This window comes from Aspergillus fijiensis, assembly GCF_003184825.1.
Source record: "Aspergillus fijiensis CBS 313.89 unplaced genomic scaffold BO72scaffold_7, whole genome shotgun sequence".
NCBI lineage: Eukaryota > Fungi > Ascomycota > Eurotiomycetes > Eurotiales > Aspergillaceae > Aspergillus > Aspergillus fijiensis.
The window spans coordinates 184,119-204,871 of NW_024468983.1; the positions used below are offsets into that span (position 1 = coordinate 184,119).

A 20,753-nucleotide genomic window follows, 5' to 3' on the forward strand; every position below is an offset into this window, starting at 1 on the left:
CGGATTGGGACACTGATTCAGTTGCCTATTCGGGAAATGACGCCCATGCGCGGCGTCCGCTGCAATGGCTCACCACATCACCTTCCACGAATACGAGCAAATGTATCAATCATCAGGCGTTGCAAACCAGGGTCACAGGATAGATCGAGCCACAGGACCTTCTTCATGGCGCTTTTGACCTCGGCAAAACATATGAAGTCCCTTCCTTGCAGTAAATGACGAAGCATAGTCTCATACCAGCTTCGGACTCGTTTCCCTTCACTGGCGATTCCGCCCAGCACCACCATCCACAACAGCAGATCCACTTCGGCGTCACTAAGCACGGGCTCATACTCCATAGCTTGGCTGATCTCCACCTGGAGCAGCTTGGCTAATCGGGCAAAGGGTGCAACGGCCATGGGAAGCGGCAAGATGACCGCAAGACTATAGATCCGAGCAGCCAAGCGGAAGGGCTCGTACAGAAACGACACCGGCGCGACGCATTCATCCTTAGACGGAAGACTCAGAAGTCGGTGTTGGATCCAATTGCGCTGCTCGACCAGGCTAAGCATCTGGGGCTGCGACTGGCATACTCGTCCATGGACCAGAGATTGAATTCGGTCTGTGTAGATCACCATGTCATGCAGAATCTCAAGGTATCCGCGTGGGAAATCTCTCAACTCGCCCAACAGACGGTTCTGCGAGAGCTCAAAAGCAGTGGATTGGAAGGAGAGCGTGGGGCTTTCTCGCTGTGTGGTGTGCAGCTGCTCGCTCAACATAGATCTATACTCCAATTGAGGCTTGGTGAGGTTCTTGGTTGCGACGATTACCTCTGTACTGGAGTTCGGATTTCAACCGGTTATCACAGGAATTCGCCCTCAGCCTCGGCAAGCAAACACATACCACGAGATCACAGCAGCCACCCCCTCCAGTTTGATACTCTCTAGACCACCCCGCTGGCGAATCATGGCCAGCAACCCCCGACGATGACAGTTATCCTGCGTCAGAACAGCATACACATCGAGACTTTGCATGCTGTCAAACACCGGACTGAACGATGACGACACGTTACCAGCGGCGGTAATGGTCTCAGCATCGACGGAGGTATATAGCAACGAGTTGACCGCGAGAATGACCTCATCAGTCCACTGATCTACCGGTCGCTGCATGGCCGCGTTGAAACGCTGTACTGTCTCCAGCTGGCTTAGCTGAATCTCGTAGGCTGTTTTCTGGTTATGTTGCTGTGCGCCGGATAACAGCATCCTCGATTGCAGATGAGTCGCCGCTCCGTGGATGAACGCGCTGAACAGGACCGGGCTGTTCAACCCCGCAGTAAACCACGCCCTGATCGTGGGTAAAGTCTGCTCTGCCACTGAACTGGCCATGAAGATGGTGGGCCATAGATATTGCAGTGCTGTTTGGGTTGAAATGTGCTCAGCAAGGTGGTGTTACCTGCAGCGGCAGGGCTCAAACTCACAATACTCGAACATCCGACTCACGGTCGCAGCATCCAGCTGCGATGGGTAGGTCTGAAACGGGTCGAGGAGCCCCAGACCTACGGCTTCGGGGATCCGATGCATGTGCGCCCGAGTCTGTTGAGGTCGGTCATCCTTCGGAGCATGAGAGGGTCGTTTGGTCGCGGTGGACTTGGCATGCGATCGCCAGTTGTGCCGGCTGGCGTGGGAGCGGATCGCCGCCCGCGTCGGTTTCTGTCGGAGTTGTTGGGCCGACGTGAGATTCACAAACTCGAAGACCGTGTCCATTTTGGTTTCGTCTGTTCGAGTGAGATTTGAAGTCTGTTATCAGTCACCATCGAGCAAAGAAGAGTTGTGACTTTAGTCAAGAGATGAGGATTGATGAATATCCAATCTGACATGTGAACAGTAAACATGCCCAGTGCCGTGGTCATAGCGCCGTTCCTCATTCGGACAACATCACGTCATGTGACGGGAACACTTGGGTGAGCACCAGGTCAACTGAGATAGAAGTGCACGTTTCTTGCCGAAGAGTTAGAAGACTCAATAGAGAATTCAACTCGGTTCAGGCACTGCGCTGAGTTCATGGACTTCTGCTGAAGTGTTCCCAGCTGGGTGGTATGCGGGGTTAGGAAGATACTAGTATATTTTGATGCGGATCCGAGGGAGCACCATCAAATATGCCTGCATTTCGCAACCCTACCTCTTGTCTCTTAACCGAGTCTAGACATTTGGTGCGATTCATGACAGGATCTAATCCAAGGAAACAACATGGCTTACTGCATTGGCTCGCTAAAACCTCGTACGAGAAGAACTGGCTGAAAAACAAACTGGTAAAAGAAGCAACCCAGCAAAAACGCCAACATCCGTACGAATCATGCTAAATCTCACATTGCACCATAATTTTCAACTATATTACACAAAATTCCCGGCCCGATGCTGCGCCTCCGGCGGAGTCGCCGGAGCAGCCGTCGGAGTCGGGCTCTGGCGCAAGACTTCGCTCGTCGCGATAGAAGAGGGACGCGTCAATGGGGTGCTCAAGCCGAGCTCACTGCGGGAGGGTGCCGTCGCAAACATCACCGACGCTCGGTCGAACTTGGCCTCGCTCTGCGGTCGGCCGCCCTCGGTCAAGGATACCATCGAGTAGTCCGCGGCCTTGGCGGCTGCCCTGGCTTCGATGCGTCTTCTCTTGCGCTTATCCCGGGTGCACATGAAGGCGGCAACGCCGATAAAGAGTAGTATTAGGATGGTGAAAGTGACGATCGCGGCAATCTCACCACGTCGGTTGTAGGCCGCCTTGGCGGCGCTGGCGGAACTAGTGGCCGAGGCGGTGGAGGTGGTGGTTGAGGCTGTCGACGTCGTCTTGGTCGTGGTGGTTGCTGCAGTGGTAGTGGATTGTGAGGTGGCGGAGGTGGTCGTACTTGATGAGGTGGTGCTGCTCGCTGTAGAGGTGGTGGAGGAGACTGTGGAGGTGGCAGAGCTTGTAGTGGCTTCTGTCGTGCTGGAAGAAGTGGTAGAGGTGGTGGAAGTGGTTGATTCTGTCGTGCTCGTCGACGTTGCAGTCGTCGAGGTGGTAGACTCGGAGGTGGTAGAAGATGTCTCCTCAGTCGTTGAGGCTCGCTTTTGAATGAGCCAGTCCCCGTGGAAGCGCTTCGCATACCCCTTGAGGTTATTGGCATCGGCCGTCTGGGTGGCTATGGGTACGGTGACGGTGACGGTTGAAGTGGGACTCCATGTTGAGGGTAGATCAGCTGCGGGGCCGGGATGAGCAGCAGTGAGAGAGGACAATGTCCCGAGTGCGATCAGATAGCGCAGTTGCATATTGTCTGGTAAGTACTCAGTTGAGCGAACTTGGCTGGTCGAGAAGAAGATTGGTTGTTGAGCAGTGGGAGCCAGATTTCTAGGCGGGCAAGACCTGCATTATCTATACGACCGAGCATACTGGCTCCAACCCGAGCCATGACGAATCCCAGCCAAAGCACCAAGTGATGATGAATTCTCTGCGTGTTAGGGTGTTCTTGTCGTCGTACGCGGTAGAACTAGGGCTGAGGCTGCCCAGTTATTTTGGTGGCTGCAACGGATGCTGGTTGGCTCGGGAGGGTCGAGTGGAGCAGTGAACGCTCAACCGGCCACGCGGCTTGCGCTCCACCGTTGCTCGTTCTCATTTTCTGGTGCTATGGCGCACCCAAATATCACAAAGTGAAATTCGATATGCCTGTCGAGAGCAACATACTCAAATGTATTCGAGTCGCCGTCGAGTTTGAACGGTATTCAATGGTTGAAAAGCACACACAGCATCAACCCTTATGTCCGGATATAGATCATTCCGAGGCGCGATAAGGAAAAAACTTTAGCCCGCGATGCAGAAAATCTTGTTCGGAGTGGATGCATGCTACCAAGTCGAACAGCCGATCGTCCGGTTCTCTCTACCACAACAAGCCTCGTAGGCTATGCCCCAGCCCCAGCCCCTCTCGCTTGTTTGACAGGCTATTTTCATCGCAAGATGAACTTCTCGAAGAAGCCTGCGCCACACCCGCTCGTTGTTCGCTGACTCAGCGGAATCTGAGCAAACTCAGATCAGCGCAGGAGTTTCTCGTCTGGAAGACCGATGGGGCTAGGCCAATAGCAGACCCATTTCCATGCAATTATGTGAAGAGCGGTTGTCAACTCGACGAATTACAGCGGCTGTACCCCCCAAAAGCCCATTTCATCGCGACGAAAGGCATAGGGGCTCGCTGTCCTGTGGTCCAACAAAGCTAAAATGGCAGACCGCGAACTGAATGAGTCTTGACGGGGTCATGGTCCATCCACAACGCCGCGCAAGACTCCCCCAAATTGGGCATGGAGCTCAAATAAACATACCCGCTTTGTCATGGTCCACGTCAACCCCACTGAGCTTGTAGACTTTCAAGCCTCAAACCCAGTCTCAAATAGGCTACATGGCCCTTGATAGCGTTTCATAGGTGTGAAAGCCATGGGTACGTAGTTGAAAGCTCGGTGATAAGTCGATCTAGCCGCTTCCGATCCGCGGTCGAGTCCGAGTCTAGCTGGCCGCTTCGCACACAGCGGTTCGATGTGGAGATACGAGCAACAGGTTGGCGATCATAACATCGACTTGATCGATGACGGGAAGAACGCTAGAGTGCACGATCTGCAGGATGAAGAATGGATTTTGGAAACGATCGGGGAGACTGTAGTGACGATAGACGTTGTCAGTCAAAGGCACTAAATTCGCAGCTCGCAGGGCTGAATGACTGGTTATTCCATTCGCTGCTTCTACCGCGAGCGATGTCATACACTCACCTATCGAAAGTGCCGACTTAATGATTCTGTGGACTGGTCAAGGCCTGCCCGTCGAAGGTTGAACAGATAAATGGTGAAAAATACCTAGAAGGTACGGAGTAGAAGGTGAAAAGTGGGTGGTTGCAGGAGGCAGGCGGAGATAAGAGATAGCCAAACGGAGATAAACATAGCAAACAAAGCTCGGGAGAGCTGCTCCCGTGACCCTCGGATATCCTGCCCCTCCTTCCTTTCTTTCCCTCTTCCTCGTTTCAAATCGAACATCCTATTCTACTCTGTCTTTCCATCGAAAAGAATCGCATGTGAGAGGTTTCCATCTCGTGAACTTCTCCAATTCGAGCGAGAATTGAGTGCAGACGTCCATCTCCCTCGGGCGAGGAGATAGCTGAGCTATTACCCCTCTTCCGAGTATTGGTCTACAGCTCGTATACTGACGATCATCTTGCGATCCAAACAGCAACTAATATACCACCCCTCTCTGAGGAACCAACCGGCTCGTGAAGGAATCAACTCCCCGCAACAAGCCATTTTCTCCGTGGCTAGGTCTCATAAGCGGCGGTCTAGGGTCATGATAACCCCGCGTCAGATCGGCATCCTGAATCCTGCAGGCCCCTTGGCACGAGGACAACTCGGGTGGTGGTTGCGGCGTTGGCTTTCATTTCCGCGTGCTTTTGGCGTGCCGATTCGTTGGCCAGCAGTGTATCTTAGGTGGAAAATGAAGCAATTTACTTTTCAACAGACCGCCTCTCGTTTCCAGCAAGGGAGACGCAAGGGCACGGGGTGGTGTGAAGGTTAATCGTGCCATGAACGCCTTTGCCGTGCAGGAGCCATTCCTAAGACAATACCCTACGATTGGTGCAATGAGCTTGTTCCATGATTGCAGGGTTGTAGTTTATGACTAAGTAGTCAATTCTTTCCCCCTCCTCTTCATCTTCTGCCTTTCATGACCTGATCTTGGATACAACCACCAAGCGTCCCTCGCCAGATCCCTCTCCCTTTGAATCCTTTTCACTATGGCACTGACCCCTGAGACCTCAGACTCGTCGACAAGTCTGCTTTCGAGATGCTACACTCAAGAGCCCATTGCCATTGTGGGCATGGCCTGTCGACTTCCTGGCCAAAATGACTCGCCCCATCGCTTATGGGAGTTCCTTATGAAGGGTGGTGTGGCAGGTACAGAAGCTCCCGAAACGCGGTTCAACCGAAAAGGCCATTACGATGGCTCAGACAGGCCACGCACTTCACGATCCTCTGGCGCCATGTTCATGGAAACCGTGGATCCTGCCGCTTTTGACGCCAAATTTTTCAACATAACTCCCCAAGATGCGATATCAATGGATCCTCAACAACGGATACTGTTAGAGGTCGTCTATGAAGCGCTCGAAAACGCTGGCATTTCTCTCGAGTCAATCTCGGGCGAGAAGTATGGCTGCTATGTGGGTGCTCACCCCGGAGGTAGGCCCATCAGCTACAGAACACTTCCTTGTAACCACATTGACCCCCATCAGATTACTGGGATATCTTCGCACGCGACCCTGATGCGCGACCGCCCAACGTAGGTATTGGGTGCTCTGGAACGATGTTGAGTTGCAGAGTGAGCCATTTCTTGAACATCAAGGGTCCCAGCATGCCCATTGATACGGCTTGCTCCAGCTCGTTAGTGGCTATGGACGTCGCTTGCAGAGCTCTGCATACTGGAGAGATCAACGGAGCAATTGTGGCAGCATCTAGCCTAATTCTCAAGTGAGTGATGGCTCAATTGCGCCAATAATGTCAATGATGCTAATTTGCGCAGTCCGGAATATGCTTGCGAAGGTATGCAGGTATTCCACAGCTTGAAGCAGTCATGACTTATAGTCCTAGGTGGCACAATCAGATATACGCACTCTCCCACCGGTCGCTGTCATGTCTTCGATGCTAAGGCCGACGGCTATGTGCGAGCGGAGGGCATGAATACGGTTATTTTGAAACGCCTCGATGACGCACTCCAAGATGGCGATCCAATCCGAGCTGTCATTCGAGGAATTGCAAACAACCACAATGGTCGCACCCCGGGTATTGCCTCTCCTAGCGGCGACGGCCAGGCCGCAGCCGTGCGACAGGCCTACGCGAATGCAAACATCACAGACTTTTCTCAGATCGGATACCTTGAATGCCATGGAACCGGCACTCTGGTCGGCGATCCGATCGAGACTGAGGGTGCTTCCTCGGTCTTTGCGCCATATAGACCAGATGACCGACCCCTGCGGATAGGATCGGTTGGAATGCCCATTCAGATGACAAACACTATAAAATCATGTGATGGAAGCTAACTTTGCATTAGATCAAGAGTAACATTGGACATTCCGAGCCAGCCGCAGGCTTGTCGGGAATTTTGAAGGCAGTAATGATCCTCGAGACTGGGAAGATTCCAGGCAATCCGACATTTCTTACACCAAATCCCAACAGTATGTCTCGCATCCACTTCATGTGCTTTTGCTAATTGTCGCAGTCGACTTCAAGAAGTTGAAACTAGAAGCCTCACGGCATGTGACAGACTTTCCCGACATGCCATTCCGCCGTGTTGGCGTCAACTGTTTTGGTTTCGGTGGGTCGAATGCGCACGCGATCCTTGAGGAACCAAGCGTTGTTCTCCAGGGCTATAAACCGACATATACATCCTCATTCCATAATAGCTTGGGTGATGAGGAAGAAGCGACCACCACTCGACCTTATCTGCTGTGCTTTTCAGCCAATGATGAGGCATCACTCCGTCGCTACATAAAAAACATGACCCAGCATACGGAGGATGAAAAAGTCAAGCTCAAACTGCGAGACCTTGCCTATACGCTCGGTACCCGAAGAAGCCATCTTTTCAATCGAGCTTATATGATTGCCGATAGCGCAAGCTTCTCGCAGCCTACCCTCGTCACGTTTGGCAAGAAAAGCGCCCGGCCGCCTCAGGTCGGTTTCGTCTTCACGGGCCAGGGATCTCAATGGCCAGAGATGGGCCGTGAGCTACTTCAGGCATTTGAGCCTGCGCGTGAGATGATTGGGAATCTTGACAGCGTACTCCAGTGCTTACCCGACCCGCCGAAATGGACTCTGTTTGAGGAGCTGACCACTGCTCGAGATGCGGAGCATGTACGGAAACCTGAATTCAGCCAGCCGCTTGTGACAGCACTTCAACTCGCTTTGATTGCGGTTCTTCGTGGTTGGGGAATTGTGCCGAATGCTGTTGTCGGCCACTCGTCTGGTGAGATCGCGGCCGCCTATGCCGCTGGGTACCTGACAGAGGCGGAGGCTATCATCATCGCGTACCACCGAGGGAACGCATCTGCGGATGAGAAGCAGGATGTCGATGCACTGGGAATGTTGGCCGTAGGCATCGGAGCTGATGAAATCGTCCCGTTCATGGATGGCTGCGAAAATGTTCAGATCGCTTGTTACAATAGCCCCAAAAGTCTTACGTTGTCTGGCAGTAAAGCAGGACTCGAGGAGGTAAGGTCGCGACTGCTAGAAGCAGGTGTCTTTGCGCGCATGCTGCAGGTCGATATGGCCTATCATTCTGCGTACATGGAAAGTATTGGAGTAGCCTACGAGAGGCTGTTGGCGAGAGATCTGCCTCCAACCTTCCACGGCAACAGGGCACTTGACTCAGTGTCCATGTTTTCGTCGGTTCATGGCTCGAAGCAAGAGCAGGCACCCGACGTTCATTACTGGAAGACTAACATGACATGCCCCGTTCGATTCGACGACGCTGTTCGCTGCATGCTGTCCGAAGAGTCTCCCATTGACAAACTCATTGAGATTGGTCCGAGTGGTACCCTCAAAGGACCTATTGCACAGATCACGGGTAGCATGGGCAGCAAGGTGACGGGTACTGCCTACCTCGCAGCGCTCAAACGAGGTCAAGGCTCGATCCGCGCGACGCTTGAAGTCGCCGGTGAGCTATACCTCTCCGGTCTCCCCATTGACATGGCACAGGTCAACGAAGATGCGGAGCCCTCCGCGCCGCGTATCGTCATCGACCTGCCCAACTACTGTTGGAACCACTCCTCGAGGTACTGGAATGAAAGCGCCGCCAGTCGGGATTGGAGGTTCAAGAAGTTTGTTCAGCACGATCTGATCGGCAGCAAGGTCCTCGGCACATCCTGGCGGGCACCATTGTTCAAGAAGACGATGAACTTGACCAACCTGCCGTGGCTGAAGGATCACCGCATTGGCTCGAACGTTGTCTTTCCGGGTTCCGGCTACCTCTCCATGGCTATTGAAGGAATTTACCAGTTACAGTCAATGAACGGCCTAACCTCTGCTGAGACCGCGAGTGAGCTATGCTATCACTTACGTAATGTCCGCTTCGAAATGGCTCTCACGCTTGAAGAAGGAATCGAACCAGATGTATACTTATCTCTCAACCCTCTCCCGGGATCCAAGGATGTGTGGTACGAATTCTTAGTGTCATCCAGCCATGCTGGCGGTGCCACAATCAAGCACGCGGGTGGTCAGATCCGCGTCCAAGACCCTATTTCCGACGTCGCCTCCAGAAGAGACATTGCACCTCTCGTAAATCCTACGGCCGGAGATCTCTGGACCAAGGCGTTTGCCGAAATGGGATTCGAATACGGCCCGGCATTCTACCTACTCGAAAAAGTCGAGGCGCACGCGGGCAAGCGTTATTCTCGTTCTCTGGTGACGCTCTCTGAGCCTTCTGCCGCTGGGAAGGCTCAGTCCCACTATCCTTACCATCCTGCAGCTCTTGATGGCATCTTTCGAGCGACAGCCCCCGCATTCTGCGAAGGACTTCGTACACGCCTCAAGGAACCTCTTGTTCCATCAGCATTCGACGACCTGATCATCAACCCGAACCCGAATCGCCCGGCCTCGGGAATGGCTGTCGCAACCAGTGCATACTCCGGCAGAGGGCGCGAGGATACTGGAAAGAGCTTTTGGTCTGACGTCTCCATGTACGACCCTGATACCGGGGTGCTGCTCATGCAGTTGAAGAACTTTTCAACCCATCTTATCGACCTCGGGGTGGATCCCATTGCATCACAGTGGCTGACCCGCGACGTTTGGAAGCCGGATGTTACCACTTTGATGTGTGACGCGCTGTCAAAGCTGAATGTCCCTCGGGAGGAGTCGGTACCGTATCTTCTTGATTTGATGACTCACAGGAATCCTGCCTTGGCTATCTTAGAGATCAACCTAGGAACAGGAGCTGAAACTAGCACGTGGTTTGAGAGAAAGGGCTCCACTGCTACGGAATCCTACCGTAAATACTGCTGCTTGGGAGAGGACATCGAGGCACTTGACCGATTTCAAGCTCGCTATCGGGAAAGGAAGAACGTTTCTTTCTCCGTCTACGACCGAGAAGACGCGGCTCTTGGACTAGACTCTGCAGAGGCTTTTGATGTTATCATTGTTAACTACAGCACTGACCAGGAGATAGCTTCTCTATTGAGGACCGCGAACGCTCTCCTCTCACCTGAGGGCCGTATTTTACTCACGGGGCTAAAAGCTCAAAATGCGGCGGACCAATCAGCGCAGATTGATGAAATTGGGTTCTCGCAGGTCTTACCAATCCCTCAAGCCGACAGCCTGGCATATCTATGTGGTTCATACCCGGCCGCCAAGAAGAGTGAAATTTCCAGATCGCTTCATGTGTTTCACATGGAGCCATCCACATGTCTGACTCAGGCGATCCGGGCACATTTTCACGCGGCCGGCTGGGATGCAATCGAGCATGTCTGCAGCCCTGACAACATTCCCGAGTCCAGCACTGTCTTGGTCATTGATGAGCTTTTTGCCCCAGTCCTGCCTCAGATCTCAGACCAGCAATGGCAGTGTCTGCGTGGACTCGTCGGACGAGGCTGTAAGATCTTATGGGTCACACACGGAGGACAAATGCAAGTGACGGAGCCAGACAACGCTATGATCACTGGTCTCTTCCGCTCAATCCGATCTGAAGATCCGTCGGCGGTGGTCATGACGCTGGATGTCGAGAGCCGGGATGATCCTTTTGCACCGAGCGCCATCGTGCACGCCTTAGCTCAATTAAGTCGTCAGCAAGCCCGCTGGGTTACAGACTGCGAGTACGCCGAGCGCAATGGCATCATCCATATCCACCGCGTTGAACCATATAAGCGTCTGGACAAAGCCATGGAAAAAGAAACCGACACCCCAGTCTTGACTCGGATCCACGATCTCGATTCAACTGTCCAGCTTCGAGCCGAGAGACTAGGCACACTTGACGGACTTACCTTCTGCGAAATCGCCGAAGCCGCCTTACCAGATCATGACGTCGAGATTGAAGTGCGGGCTATTGGCCTCAACTTCAAGGACGTGGCCGTCACGATGGGTATTGTACCTGAGAACGAGTACCTTCTTGGCTTGGAGGGCGCGGGCATCGTAAGACGGGTGGGAGCTGGACTGTCCCTGGACCTTGTAGGCAGTCGCATGGCTTTCATTATCAAGGGATCGTTGGCAAACCGAGTCCAGGTGCCGATTGGTTACACTCATGAAATTCCGGCGTCCATGTCGTTCGAAGAGGCGGCTAGTATGCCGGTGGTTTACTCCACGGCAATCTACTCCCTGTTCAACGTTGGCAATCTTCAAAAGGGCCAGAGGGTATTGATTCACTCGGCAGCCGGAGGCGTGGGTATCGCTTGCATCCAGCTTGCGCTCTACACCGAAGCAGAGATATTTGTCACGGTCGGCACCGACGAGAAGCGACAGTATCTGCACGAGACGTTCGGCATTCCATTCGACCGCATGTTCACTTCCCGGAGTACTGCGTTTGCTGCGGAGATCATGAAAGTCACGAATGGCGAGGGTATCGATGTTATTGTGAACTCACTGACGGGCGAGTTGCTCGATGCTACCTGGCGAATCTGTGCCGACGGAGGCACGATGGTCGAAATCGGCAAGCGGGACATTGTCGAGCGCAATTATCTCTCGATGGAGCCGTTCGATCGCGGCTGTTCTTACCGGGCCGTCGATCTCTCTCATGCGAAGATCATGCGTGATGGAGTGCATTTCAAGTAAGCCGTTCCCAAGATAAACCATTGACCATACCTAACCACCCCCTACAGGCTCATGAAGCGCATCTTCGAACTCATCGCCGGAGGACATATCACTCCCATCACACGCATTACGCCGTTTTCGATGACCCAGATCCCCGAGGCATTCGCCTATCTCCGGAGCGGCAAGCACATCGGCAAGATCGTCATCAGCGACGGTGCAGCGACAGCAGACGTAGCAGTGCCCGTCCGCCGGTTGCAGCACAACGTGACCATCACCGACACCTCGGCCTTCCTCATCGTCGGCGGCCTCAAAGGCCTCTGCGGCAGCTTTGCTATGCGCCTTGCCTACCGCGGGGTGCGTCACATCGTGATCATGACCCGCAGCGGCTGCCGCGACCCACGCTCGCAGGCCGTGATCGCGCAATGCCGCTCACTGGGCTGCGAGATCTACGACTGCCGCGGGGACGTGGCGCGCATCGTGGACGTGCGACGGGCCTTCACGCGCGCCCCCTACCCAATTCAAGGAGTCATCCACGGCGCAATGGTCCTCCGCGACCGGCCATACGAGACGATGACGGTCCGGGAATTCCACCAAGCGATTGAAGCCAAGGTGCACGGCGCATGGAACCTGCACAGCGTGGCGACCGAGAAACGCCTCCCGCTGGACTTCTTCCTGTGTTTGTCCAGCATCTCCAGCGTGGTCGGCAGCAAGGGCCAGGCCAACTACGCCGCGGCCAACAGCTTCCTCGACTCCTTCGCCGCGTACCGCCGCTCCCTCGGCGCCCAGTGCCTGACGGTCAACCTCGGCGTGATCGAGGACGTGGGCGTCATCGCCGAGTCAGACGCCCTCTCGCAGCGCTACCAGCGCTCCATCGAGACCACCGCCATCCCCGAGAGCGCCCTGCACGCGATCCTCGATGCGGCACTGTGCTGCCAGGCCAGCATCACTACCGACCCCAAAAACCCACCGATCGCGCAGATGATCACCGGCCTCGCCCTCCCGCAAGACCCCGAGCAGTCTATGCTGCGCTTCGATCCGCGGTTCCGCACGCTCTTCGCCGTCAACGGCGCCGAGTCATCCTCTACCGCGGGTGGATCCGAGAGTAAGACCGACCCCCTTGCGCGCGCGGTGCAGCAATTCCACAGACTGGTCCAGGTAGACAAAGAGACGGAGCCCGACGAGCAGCTCGTGCAGAAGACCTGTCTGGAGATCCTGGGCACGCGGCTGGCGCAGATGCTGCGGTGGGACGACTCGCAGCAGGTGGAGCCGGGGCAACCCCTGTCGGTGTACGGATTGGACTCGCTGGCGGCGGTGGAGTTGCGCAACTGGATCAAGGCGGAAATGGGGGCGAACGTCAGTACGTTGGATATTGTGAACGCGGATAGCTTAGTGATGTTAGGGGGCAGAGTGGTGGCTAAGTTGCGGGCTGAGCGGGAGAGGGGGGTGGATCGATAGACGGATGTCCGTTTGCTTGTTTTATCTGATTATGCATGAATCCGAATACACGACTATTATCCTGCTCGCTTTGGGAATCGTAAACACTACTTGTACCATTACCCCCAGACCCCGGGTTACCGATCCAGAATGCGATGTCATCACCCCAACCCAGGCCAAGCAGCATCGAACCCCAGATCGAACCCCAACGACCAGTTCTCGTCCAAGAACGGCCACTGCACCATCTCGGACCCTAGCTGCTGCTCGACATAGTCCGCAGTAGCCGTGCCAGTGCTGCCGGCCCCGGCGGAAGTCGGCACCTGCGAGACAATTCCCCCAGCAGCCACACCTCCACTTCCCCGCGCAGCTCTACTACCACTACCACTACCACCGGAGTCAACCTCGACACGAGCATCGCCCTCCCCGCTCCTCGACCGAGCAGCAGAAATCTCCGGCCTCTCGACCCGAATATCCCCATACTCGTCCAACGTCCCCGCCAGGGTCAAATGATCCGGCCTCTCCATACTCGGTTCCGCCGCGGACGCCGCATTCGTCCCCGACAGACTCCGCGGCAGCTTGGCAGTGGAATAGAACCGGTTCGCTTCCTGGAGGGTGCGCCACTGCCGACATCCATTAGCCCATGCCCACCCCTACGACCACGCCCATGCCCATGCCACACCCACACTCCAAATCACAAGCATCACCAACAGAACCACCTACAGCCAAGACGGAGAAGCAAAGGGAGAGGGAGGAACGTACCCAACTATGCCCGACAACCCAATACCGACACAACCGCTCGAGGTAATTGAAGTTGCGCTTCTTCTCGTGCTCGGCGCGCGCGCGGCCGCCGGGGTACCGGGCCGGGACGACGGAGCCGTACATGTTGATGTGGGCGGCGACGAAGACGCTGTAGCCGGCGTAGGAGGTGATGACGGGGGTGCCGGAGGCGTCAAGGGCGGCGATGATGCTGCCGATGTGCTGGGCGGCGGTGAAGAGGTGGTCGAGGGCTTTGTCGGGGTCTGTTTCGGTTTGTAAAGCTGTGGTTGGGGCTGGGGCTGGCGGGTGGGTGGAGAGGAAGGCGTCGCGGTAGAGGAAGAGACGACTCATGAAATACACCAGGTTGATGTAGGCGAACAACTCCCCGTACCCCAGCGCGACGTGGGCCTGGGCGCTCGTCTCGGGAAACCGCACCGTGACGTCCTGCAACTCGCGCCACTCGTCCAGCTCCCCCTTGAGGGTCGTCCACATCCCCACGGAATCACCCCCGGCCCGCCCGCGGCGGTTCTCATTCGCGAACCGCAGGATCCGCACGAAGATGTCGAACCCGCGCGTCACGATGCTCAGCCCCCGGTCGATCGTCAGTAATCCCTTCACCCGCGACGAGGACCCCTGTGTCATGTCCCTCGGCATCAGCCGGGTCGGACACACCCGTCCGAATGTGAAGTCTTGGTCGCTGATCGGCAGGGGCACCAGGATCTGTCGGAACGAGAGGGCAATGTGCTGCCGCGCGCCGGAGCTGAGCTCGCAGTCCTGCGCGAAGCAGCACCAATACGTGCGGACGAGCTGCTCGTAGGCGATTTGGGTCTGTGGGGCCGCGTGGAAGTCTTCGGGATTGTGCTCCATGCTGTCGTCGGCGGTTTTAAGGAGGGTTTGGAGCATGTAGGTTGCCATTCCTGGTGTTTACTCTAGTCAGAAGGTGAAAGGGGTGGGGTGGGGAGAAGGGGGTGCGTACCGCTGTACATCCACGCACGGTAGGGATGACCAGATCCCCATTCGTACAGCGAGAGCATGACCAGGGATTGCGCGAGGTAGAGCGAGGGTGCTTCGAAGGCGCGATGGGCCAGCTGCGTCCGCGCATAGGTGGCGTACGTCTCCTCGGGGGCGAGGTCATTGTCGCTCATGAACCGCACGCACAGCGAGAGGAGCGAGGCTAGGAAGACCGGGTCGACGGACGCGAGATCGTTGGATAGATCGGCGATGAGGGAGGGATAGTGCAGGAAGTTCACGACGGGGAAGCGCTTGCGGTAGATATCGCAGGCGTTGATCAGGGTGGCGGTCGAGAGGGTTGCGATGGGCGTGGCTGGTGTACTCGGCATGACAGGGCTGCTGAGCTCTGGCGCGACATCGGTCGCTCTGCTTGCGCGACGCAGCGTGCTACTGGGATATGGAGTGGTGGATTGGCGACTGCGAGGCGTCCGTATTGCCGCGGGGGAGCGTGGGTCGGTGAGCACGCAGGTATCGTCGCGGTTGAGGCGGTGACATCGACGACAAGGGGGTTGGCCATCGTGCACGCATTTTACTTTCGACCGGCTGATTTCATTAGTGATTGCGTAGCAGTACAATGGGGTGTAGTGATGGGTGGCCTACCGACAGCTGTCGCAGGAGATGGACAGACGCATTGCGGAGACGATGCGATGAAAGAAAAGCCGAGGATCGGGAATGGCGGGATTTGGGCGGCTCGGAAATGATAGGGTTTGTGCTGCAGAGCCCGCACGGTGGAGCCCTGTCCGGTTTCTCCTTTCTTGCCTTTCCTTATCATTCCTGGATTTGTTTCGCTCTGGACCGGGCCGGGAATTGCGCTTGACTCGGTAGCCGTTGAGAATTAGGTTGTGGACTGGAACTGATATCATCCTGACTCGCAAGGTGGTAAATTTCCTGCCTGAGGCAACTGCATTTGTATCGGAAGAAACTGTTCCGTGCTCCGTCAGCACCTCGTTTCTGAGGCAGAAATACCACGTGACCACACCGAGGACCAATCAAGCAAACAGTGCAAACACCCTGCATTGGGGTGTTTTCCGCAGCCGTTGTTGGAGTGTTGGAGTATCCTCGGCCATAGTTATCTTTGATCACCCCGACACATTATGTTACGCTGCTTGAATTTGCCCGCATCACTGCTGCCAATATGCATGCCACCTCAAATTCCAATCTCAGTTTCTCGGATCCAATGGCATCGAATCCTCCAACCGGGGTTTTTCTCACGCGCAGGCTCCACAGTGGCCGGGATCCATCGCATCGAGTACAAGTGGATCAAAGGTGTGGAGAAACTCGAAAACTACCAGCCTGGGGGATATCATCCCATCATGGTTGGCGACCTCTTACATGACCGATATCACATTGCCGACAAACTTGGATATGGGGGCTATTCGACTGTTTGGCTTGCTCTAGACACCCATCTGAAGCGATATGTTGCCCTCAAGGTCAACGCCACAGACTCGCTTTCGAGTGAGACTGCTGTCCTCAAGGCTTTATCCGCTTCCCTCCCACCATCAGCAGCTGTGCATCCCGGACGTGGCTTAGTGCCTGTGCTTCTAGATGAGTTCGAAGTGCAAGGCCCCAATGGAAACCACACGTGCTACACGGTAACCCCTGCTCGATGCAATCTGCGCGAGATCTCCTTCAGCCGTCTTTTCCCCCTCGATGTTGCGCGAGCTTTGGCGTATGGGCTTACGCTGGCTGTTGCATATACACACTCACAAGGCTATGTTCATGGAGGTTCGTCCACCCCAGCCAAAGCATTCATTCCGCTGTTCCTAGGCAAATACGCAGAGCACTTCTCTATATCCGATGCCCAGCCCCTCCTCACTGACCTTGGCGAAGCATTCGCCCCGGCTTCAGAAGTACGTCTTGGGCAAGACTGCCATACGCCACCCGCGTTCCGGGCGCCAGAAGCCAAGTTCGAACCACAGAGTCCACTTGGCTACCCTTCGGACATTTGGAGTCTGTCTACCGCAATCTGGGAGATCGTCGGTATGAAGGCCATTTTCAGCACTGATATCGTACCTGAGGATGAGATTACGGCCCAGCAAATTGATGTGCTGGAGCCTATGCCTGCAGATTGGTGGCGGCGTTGGAAGGGACGGTCGAGTTTCTTCGAGGCGGATGGTTGTCCTACGGAATCCTACAAGGGAAATCGATGGCCTGCGCTCCAGGAGTCATTTGAGGTGGGTGTTCAGAAATGGAGACGAAAGGTGGGAGACGAGATCGGCGAGGATGAGAAGACTGCGCTTCTGGATTTAATGCGGCGGATGCTGGCTTTTCGGCCGGAGGAGCGGTTGACCGTCGACGAGGTGCTGGAGTCAGAGTGGATGGTGAGATGGGCTTTGCCTGAGTATAAGCGGAATCAACAGTGTGCGACCTGAGATGTGCCACTTTATGATGGTGTGGAGGTTGATTGCTGGTCAATAACCTTGTCTGCTGTATGGCGTCTGTGGAAGGGTCCCTCGTCACAGTTCAGAAACCTGATAAGTCGTTGTGCCGTACATCAGTCGGACGGCTACACTCCCGGTTTCTGGAGAAGGTCGAAGGTACGGAAGTTATGAGTCGCTCGACTGGAAGAATGACCGAGATAATAATTGTTGCGACAAGCATGATCTGCTCGACCATGCCAAGTATGACAACGTCATTTGCCGCATTTGTTACGATAACGGTTAATCCCCACCTCTTCCCGTGAGATTCTGCTAATTCACCAGAAGAGGCAATTAGCGACATTTCATTCTGATCAACACCCCGCTTATCTACACAGCCTCTGAACTTCCCCTCCATTGTTTCTTCATCTCTCGTCTACCACCTCTCAGCCCAAAATGACGCAGACAAAACTCCAACGTCACTTCCAAGAACGGTCTGCTCTGCTGGATCAAGAGAAAGCCATCCGCCATGACCATGCCTTCAAGACAAACATGTCTACCACGGCGCAGAAGGCCGCGGAGATCGTCGCCCGCATCCGTCAGCGAGAGTCAGAGATCTTCTGGACAACCCCTGAGGGAAGTCACAGTGAGGCCAAGCACCCCGTCGTGTTTCCTGGCATGTCATTCGCTATCTCGCGCGATCGGATGCACAAAACCTCGATGTGGAGAATCGTGTCCGCTATGCCCAAGGGCTGTCTGCTGCACGCCCACATGGAGGCGATGATTGACATCGACTGGATGCTCGACCAGGCGCTGCAGATCCCTGGATTCTGGATGTCCAGTCCCGCGTCACTGATGCTTGGCGCTTCAACGAACCCGCCAGCCTTTGCATTCCACTACCGTCCAAGCCGGATGGTCGCTGAAGCCACTGCATCCATTTGGGAAGCCGATTACTCTCCAAACGAGCTCATTCCTATCGCTGAAGTCGCTCGCACCCATCCCAGCGGGGTGTCGGGATTCAAATCCTGGGCCATCTCCCAGATGACCATCACCGAGGACGAAGCCCTGTACCACCATCACCGGGGCATCGTCGACATCTGGAAGAAATTTGCCTCTTGCTTCCGCGGCATCGCTGGACTCTTCTACTCGGAACCCATCTTCCGTCGCTGTGTCCCCCGGCTCCTGCAGCAGCTACATTCCGACGGGATCAAGTACGTCGAACTGCGTCTCGTACCGCGCCCGTTCCACCGGACGGAGTCGGACACCCCTGAACCCGACACCCACTACTTCCTCGAATGCTTCGCCCAGGAGCTGCAGCGGTACTGCTCCTCCGCGGACGGCTCCGGTTTCTGGGGCGCCCGCCTCATCTGGACCGCCATCCGCAGCTTACCAGACGACCTTCTGCGCGCATCCATGCAAGACTGTCTCTCCAGCAAGGCCGCTTATCCCGCGGTGATCGCCGGCTTCGACTTCGTCGGCCAAGAGGATCTCGGTCGCCCGTTGGTCGAGCTCCTCCCGCTCTGTGAGTGGTTCCAGCAAGAATGCGCCCAACGCAACCTCCAAATACCGTTCTTCTTTCACGCTGGCGAGTGCTTGGGGGATGGCGACGCCACCGACACGAACCTAGTTGACGCAATCCTGCTCAAGTCTCGTCGCATCGGCCACGCGTTCTCGCTGTATAAGCACCCCGTGCTGATCGAAATGGTGAAGAATCAGAAGATCCTGATCGAGATGTGTCCCATCTCGCACGAGGTCTTGCGTCTCACGGCGAATATCCTCACGCATCCGATGCCGGCGCTGCAGGCGCGCGGGGTGGCGGTCTCGTTGAACAACGATGATCCCGCAATCCTAGGCCATGGGGGGAATGGGCTTAGCTATGACTTTTATCAAGTGTTGCTTGCATTTGATAACACGGGACTTGGGGGCCTGGCGAAGATGGCGGAGGATAGTGTTCGGTGGGCTGCTTTTAAGGATGAGGACGAGACGGCGTGGTTGGATGGAGTTGGGGGGAGGGTGACTGAGGGAATCAAAGCCGCACGGCTGGAGGAATGGCGGACTGTATTTGAAGATTGGTGTCAGTGGATAGTCAGGGAGTTCGCAGGTGAACTTGAGGATGGGATCGAAGAGTAGACAAGGCATCAATCGATGAGGTACAAACCGATGACCATCGGTGCCTTAGGCATCAATGTATGCTCCATCTTGATCTCCAACAGGCAATCCATGATAAATACATGTTTCACTGGTATGTAGCTATGCTGAACCATGGCAAAGTGGCAATATCCCGACATCTACATCATAGCCATGATTCTCTGCCCGGTCAGGACGTCCTTCTCCTTAATCTAGACCTGTTGGAGGCCTTGAGGCAAGAAGCCACGTGACTCTCGTCGCGCCTTCCCCTTGTCTTCTTAATCATGTCTGGGGTTCTTTCAAAGATGTAGGAGCTCTGATGATGGCAACAGCCAATATGGCAGGCCATGTTGCCGTAGGATGCCAAGAGCATCGTTTCACGCCGAGTCATTGAACAAAGGAAGCTGGGCTCTCTATTCACACGTGACCGAATTCAGAGTATGGCATGGATCGAAATCCCCAACGCGATCTATTGGGACGTTGTTCCCTTCCCATCTCCTCTCTCGTCCATTCCGATATCAACACCAATGCGGTCAAGAATCCGACAGACGTCCGGCATGCTTGGATGTGAAGATTGCGCCATAGAACTACAGATGCTTTCCTTGCTCTCCTCTTGGCGCAATTCTCAGGTCTACGATCTTTGTACATCAGTGGTGTTGTGGATCTACACGCCCATTTGGTCGGGTTGACACTCGTCTCCGCCATTTGTGACTCGGGAAGGAATCGACTGCCCAATTTCCAGCGTTCACGAGAGGTGAATCGGCGCGGGTGTAGACGGTGCCCCGACTGTAGTCGAGGCGGCCATCTACACCTATACTTTAATCATCAGTCACAATTGTCATGTTTTCGTGGAGTCGGCGCAACAATTCCCATAGTGCGTATCCTGGGTGGCTTACCTATATCGTGATACATCGAAGCCCTGCAATCTTGGTGCACAGCATTCGTTTGATAAGGGATCAATAGGTACAATCGGTGTAACGTGAGGGGTTGTTTCTTCTATCGACCTACCAATTCGGTTATCTGACCATAACAGAGCGTTGTGTGCTACTGCTTGCCCGGCCGGTTGTAGTTCTGTCGGGGTCCAAGCTCAATGGGCGTGCAAATTTCTTTTTGCTGACTGTGGTCATGATGGACGAGTGAATTGGAGTAGAGAGCATATCACTATGAACTGACCACTACGAATGGTCAGTCAGGATGATGGGGGTTCCCGACGCTGAACCTATGACTCCAGTGGAAAGTATATATATTTGGACCTCGACTGATGAGAAACGGTCCAGGCCGTCTATCAACATCGTGTTTTTCAGGTAGA

The 20,753-nt window shown here is 55.1% G+C and overlaps 6 protein-coding genes across 6 annotated transcripts; 3 read left to right on the forward strand and 3 right to left on the reverse strand.

Moving 5' to 3' along the window:
- Positions 1-77: 77 nt before the first annotated feature.
- BO72DRAFT_492817 (uncharacterized protein) lies at positions 78-1,742 on the reverse strand (the record flags this gene model as incomplete). The annotated part of the gene is made up of 3 exons (XM_040948327.1): positions 78-816; positions 883-1,393; positions 1,457-1,742. The coding sequence occupies 3 exons, from the start codon at positions 1,740-1,742 to the stop codon at positions 78-80; spliced, it is 1,536 nt and encodes a 511-aa protein (XP_040804839.1).
- Positions 1,743-2,369: 627 nt separating this feature from the next.
- On the reverse strand, positions 2,370-3,275 carry BO72DRAFT_455822 (uncharacterized protein; the record flags this gene model as incomplete). The annotated part of the gene is made up of 1 exon (XM_040946249.1): positions 2,370-3,275. One exon carries the CDS (start codon positions 3,273-3,275, stop codon positions 2,370-2,372), a length of 906 nt encoding a protein of 301 aa, XP_040804840.1.
- A 2,492-nt stretch (positions 3,276-5,767) lies between these two features.
- Positions 5,768-13,214, forward strand: BO72DRAFT_524793 (type I polyketide synthase; the record flags this gene model as incomplete). The annotated part of the gene is made up of 7 exons (XM_040949907.1): positions 5,768-6,209; positions 6,263-6,497; positions 6,550-6,569; positions 6,618-7,012; positions 7,078-7,201; positions 7,246-11,776; positions 11,828-13,214. The coding sequence occupies 7 exons, from the start codon at positions 5,768-5,770 to the stop codon at positions 13,212-13,214; spliced, it is 7,134 nt and encodes a 2,377-aa protein (XP_040804841.1).
- A 140-nt stretch (positions 13,215-13,354) lies between these two features.
- Positions 13,355-15,592, reverse strand: BO72DRAFT_421855 (transcription factor domain-containing protein; the record flags this gene model as incomplete). The annotated part of the gene is made up of 5 exons (XM_040942786.1): positions 13,355-13,571; positions 13,629-13,813; positions 13,953-14,866; positions 14,926-15,503; positions 15,561-15,592. 5 exons carry the CDS (start codon positions 15,590-15,592, stop codon positions 13,355-13,357), a joined length of 1,926 nt encoding a protein of 641 aa, XP_040804842.1.
- Positions 15,593-16,099: 507 nt separating this feature from the next.
- On the forward strand, positions 16,100-17,332 carry BO72DRAFT_370376 (kinase-like protein; the record flags this gene model as incomplete). Its single annotated transcript, XM_040940964.1, has 1 exon — positions 16,100-17,332. One exon carries the CDS (start codon positions 16,100-16,102, stop codon positions 17,330-17,332), a length of 1,233 nt encoding a protein of 410 aa, XP_040804843.1.
- Positions 17,333-17,375: 43 nt separating this feature from the next.
- Positions 17,376-19,656, forward strand: BO72DRAFT_261792 (Metallo-dependent hydrolase). The gene has a single exon (XM_040940129.1). The coding sequence runs from the start codon at positions 17,774-17,776 to the stop codon at positions 19,445-19,447; it is 1,674 nt and encodes a 557-aa protein (XP_040804844.1). The 5' UTR covers positions 17,376-17,773; the 3' UTR covers positions 19,448-19,656.
- The last annotated feature ends 1,097 nt before the right edge of the window (positions 19,657-20,753 follow it).

Excerpts from the sequence above, each read along its gene's own strand:
- BO72DRAFT_261792 (XM_040940129.1), top strand. The coding sequence starts at position 17,774 with ATGACGCAGACAAAACTCCAACGTCACTTCCAAGAACGGTCTGCTCTG.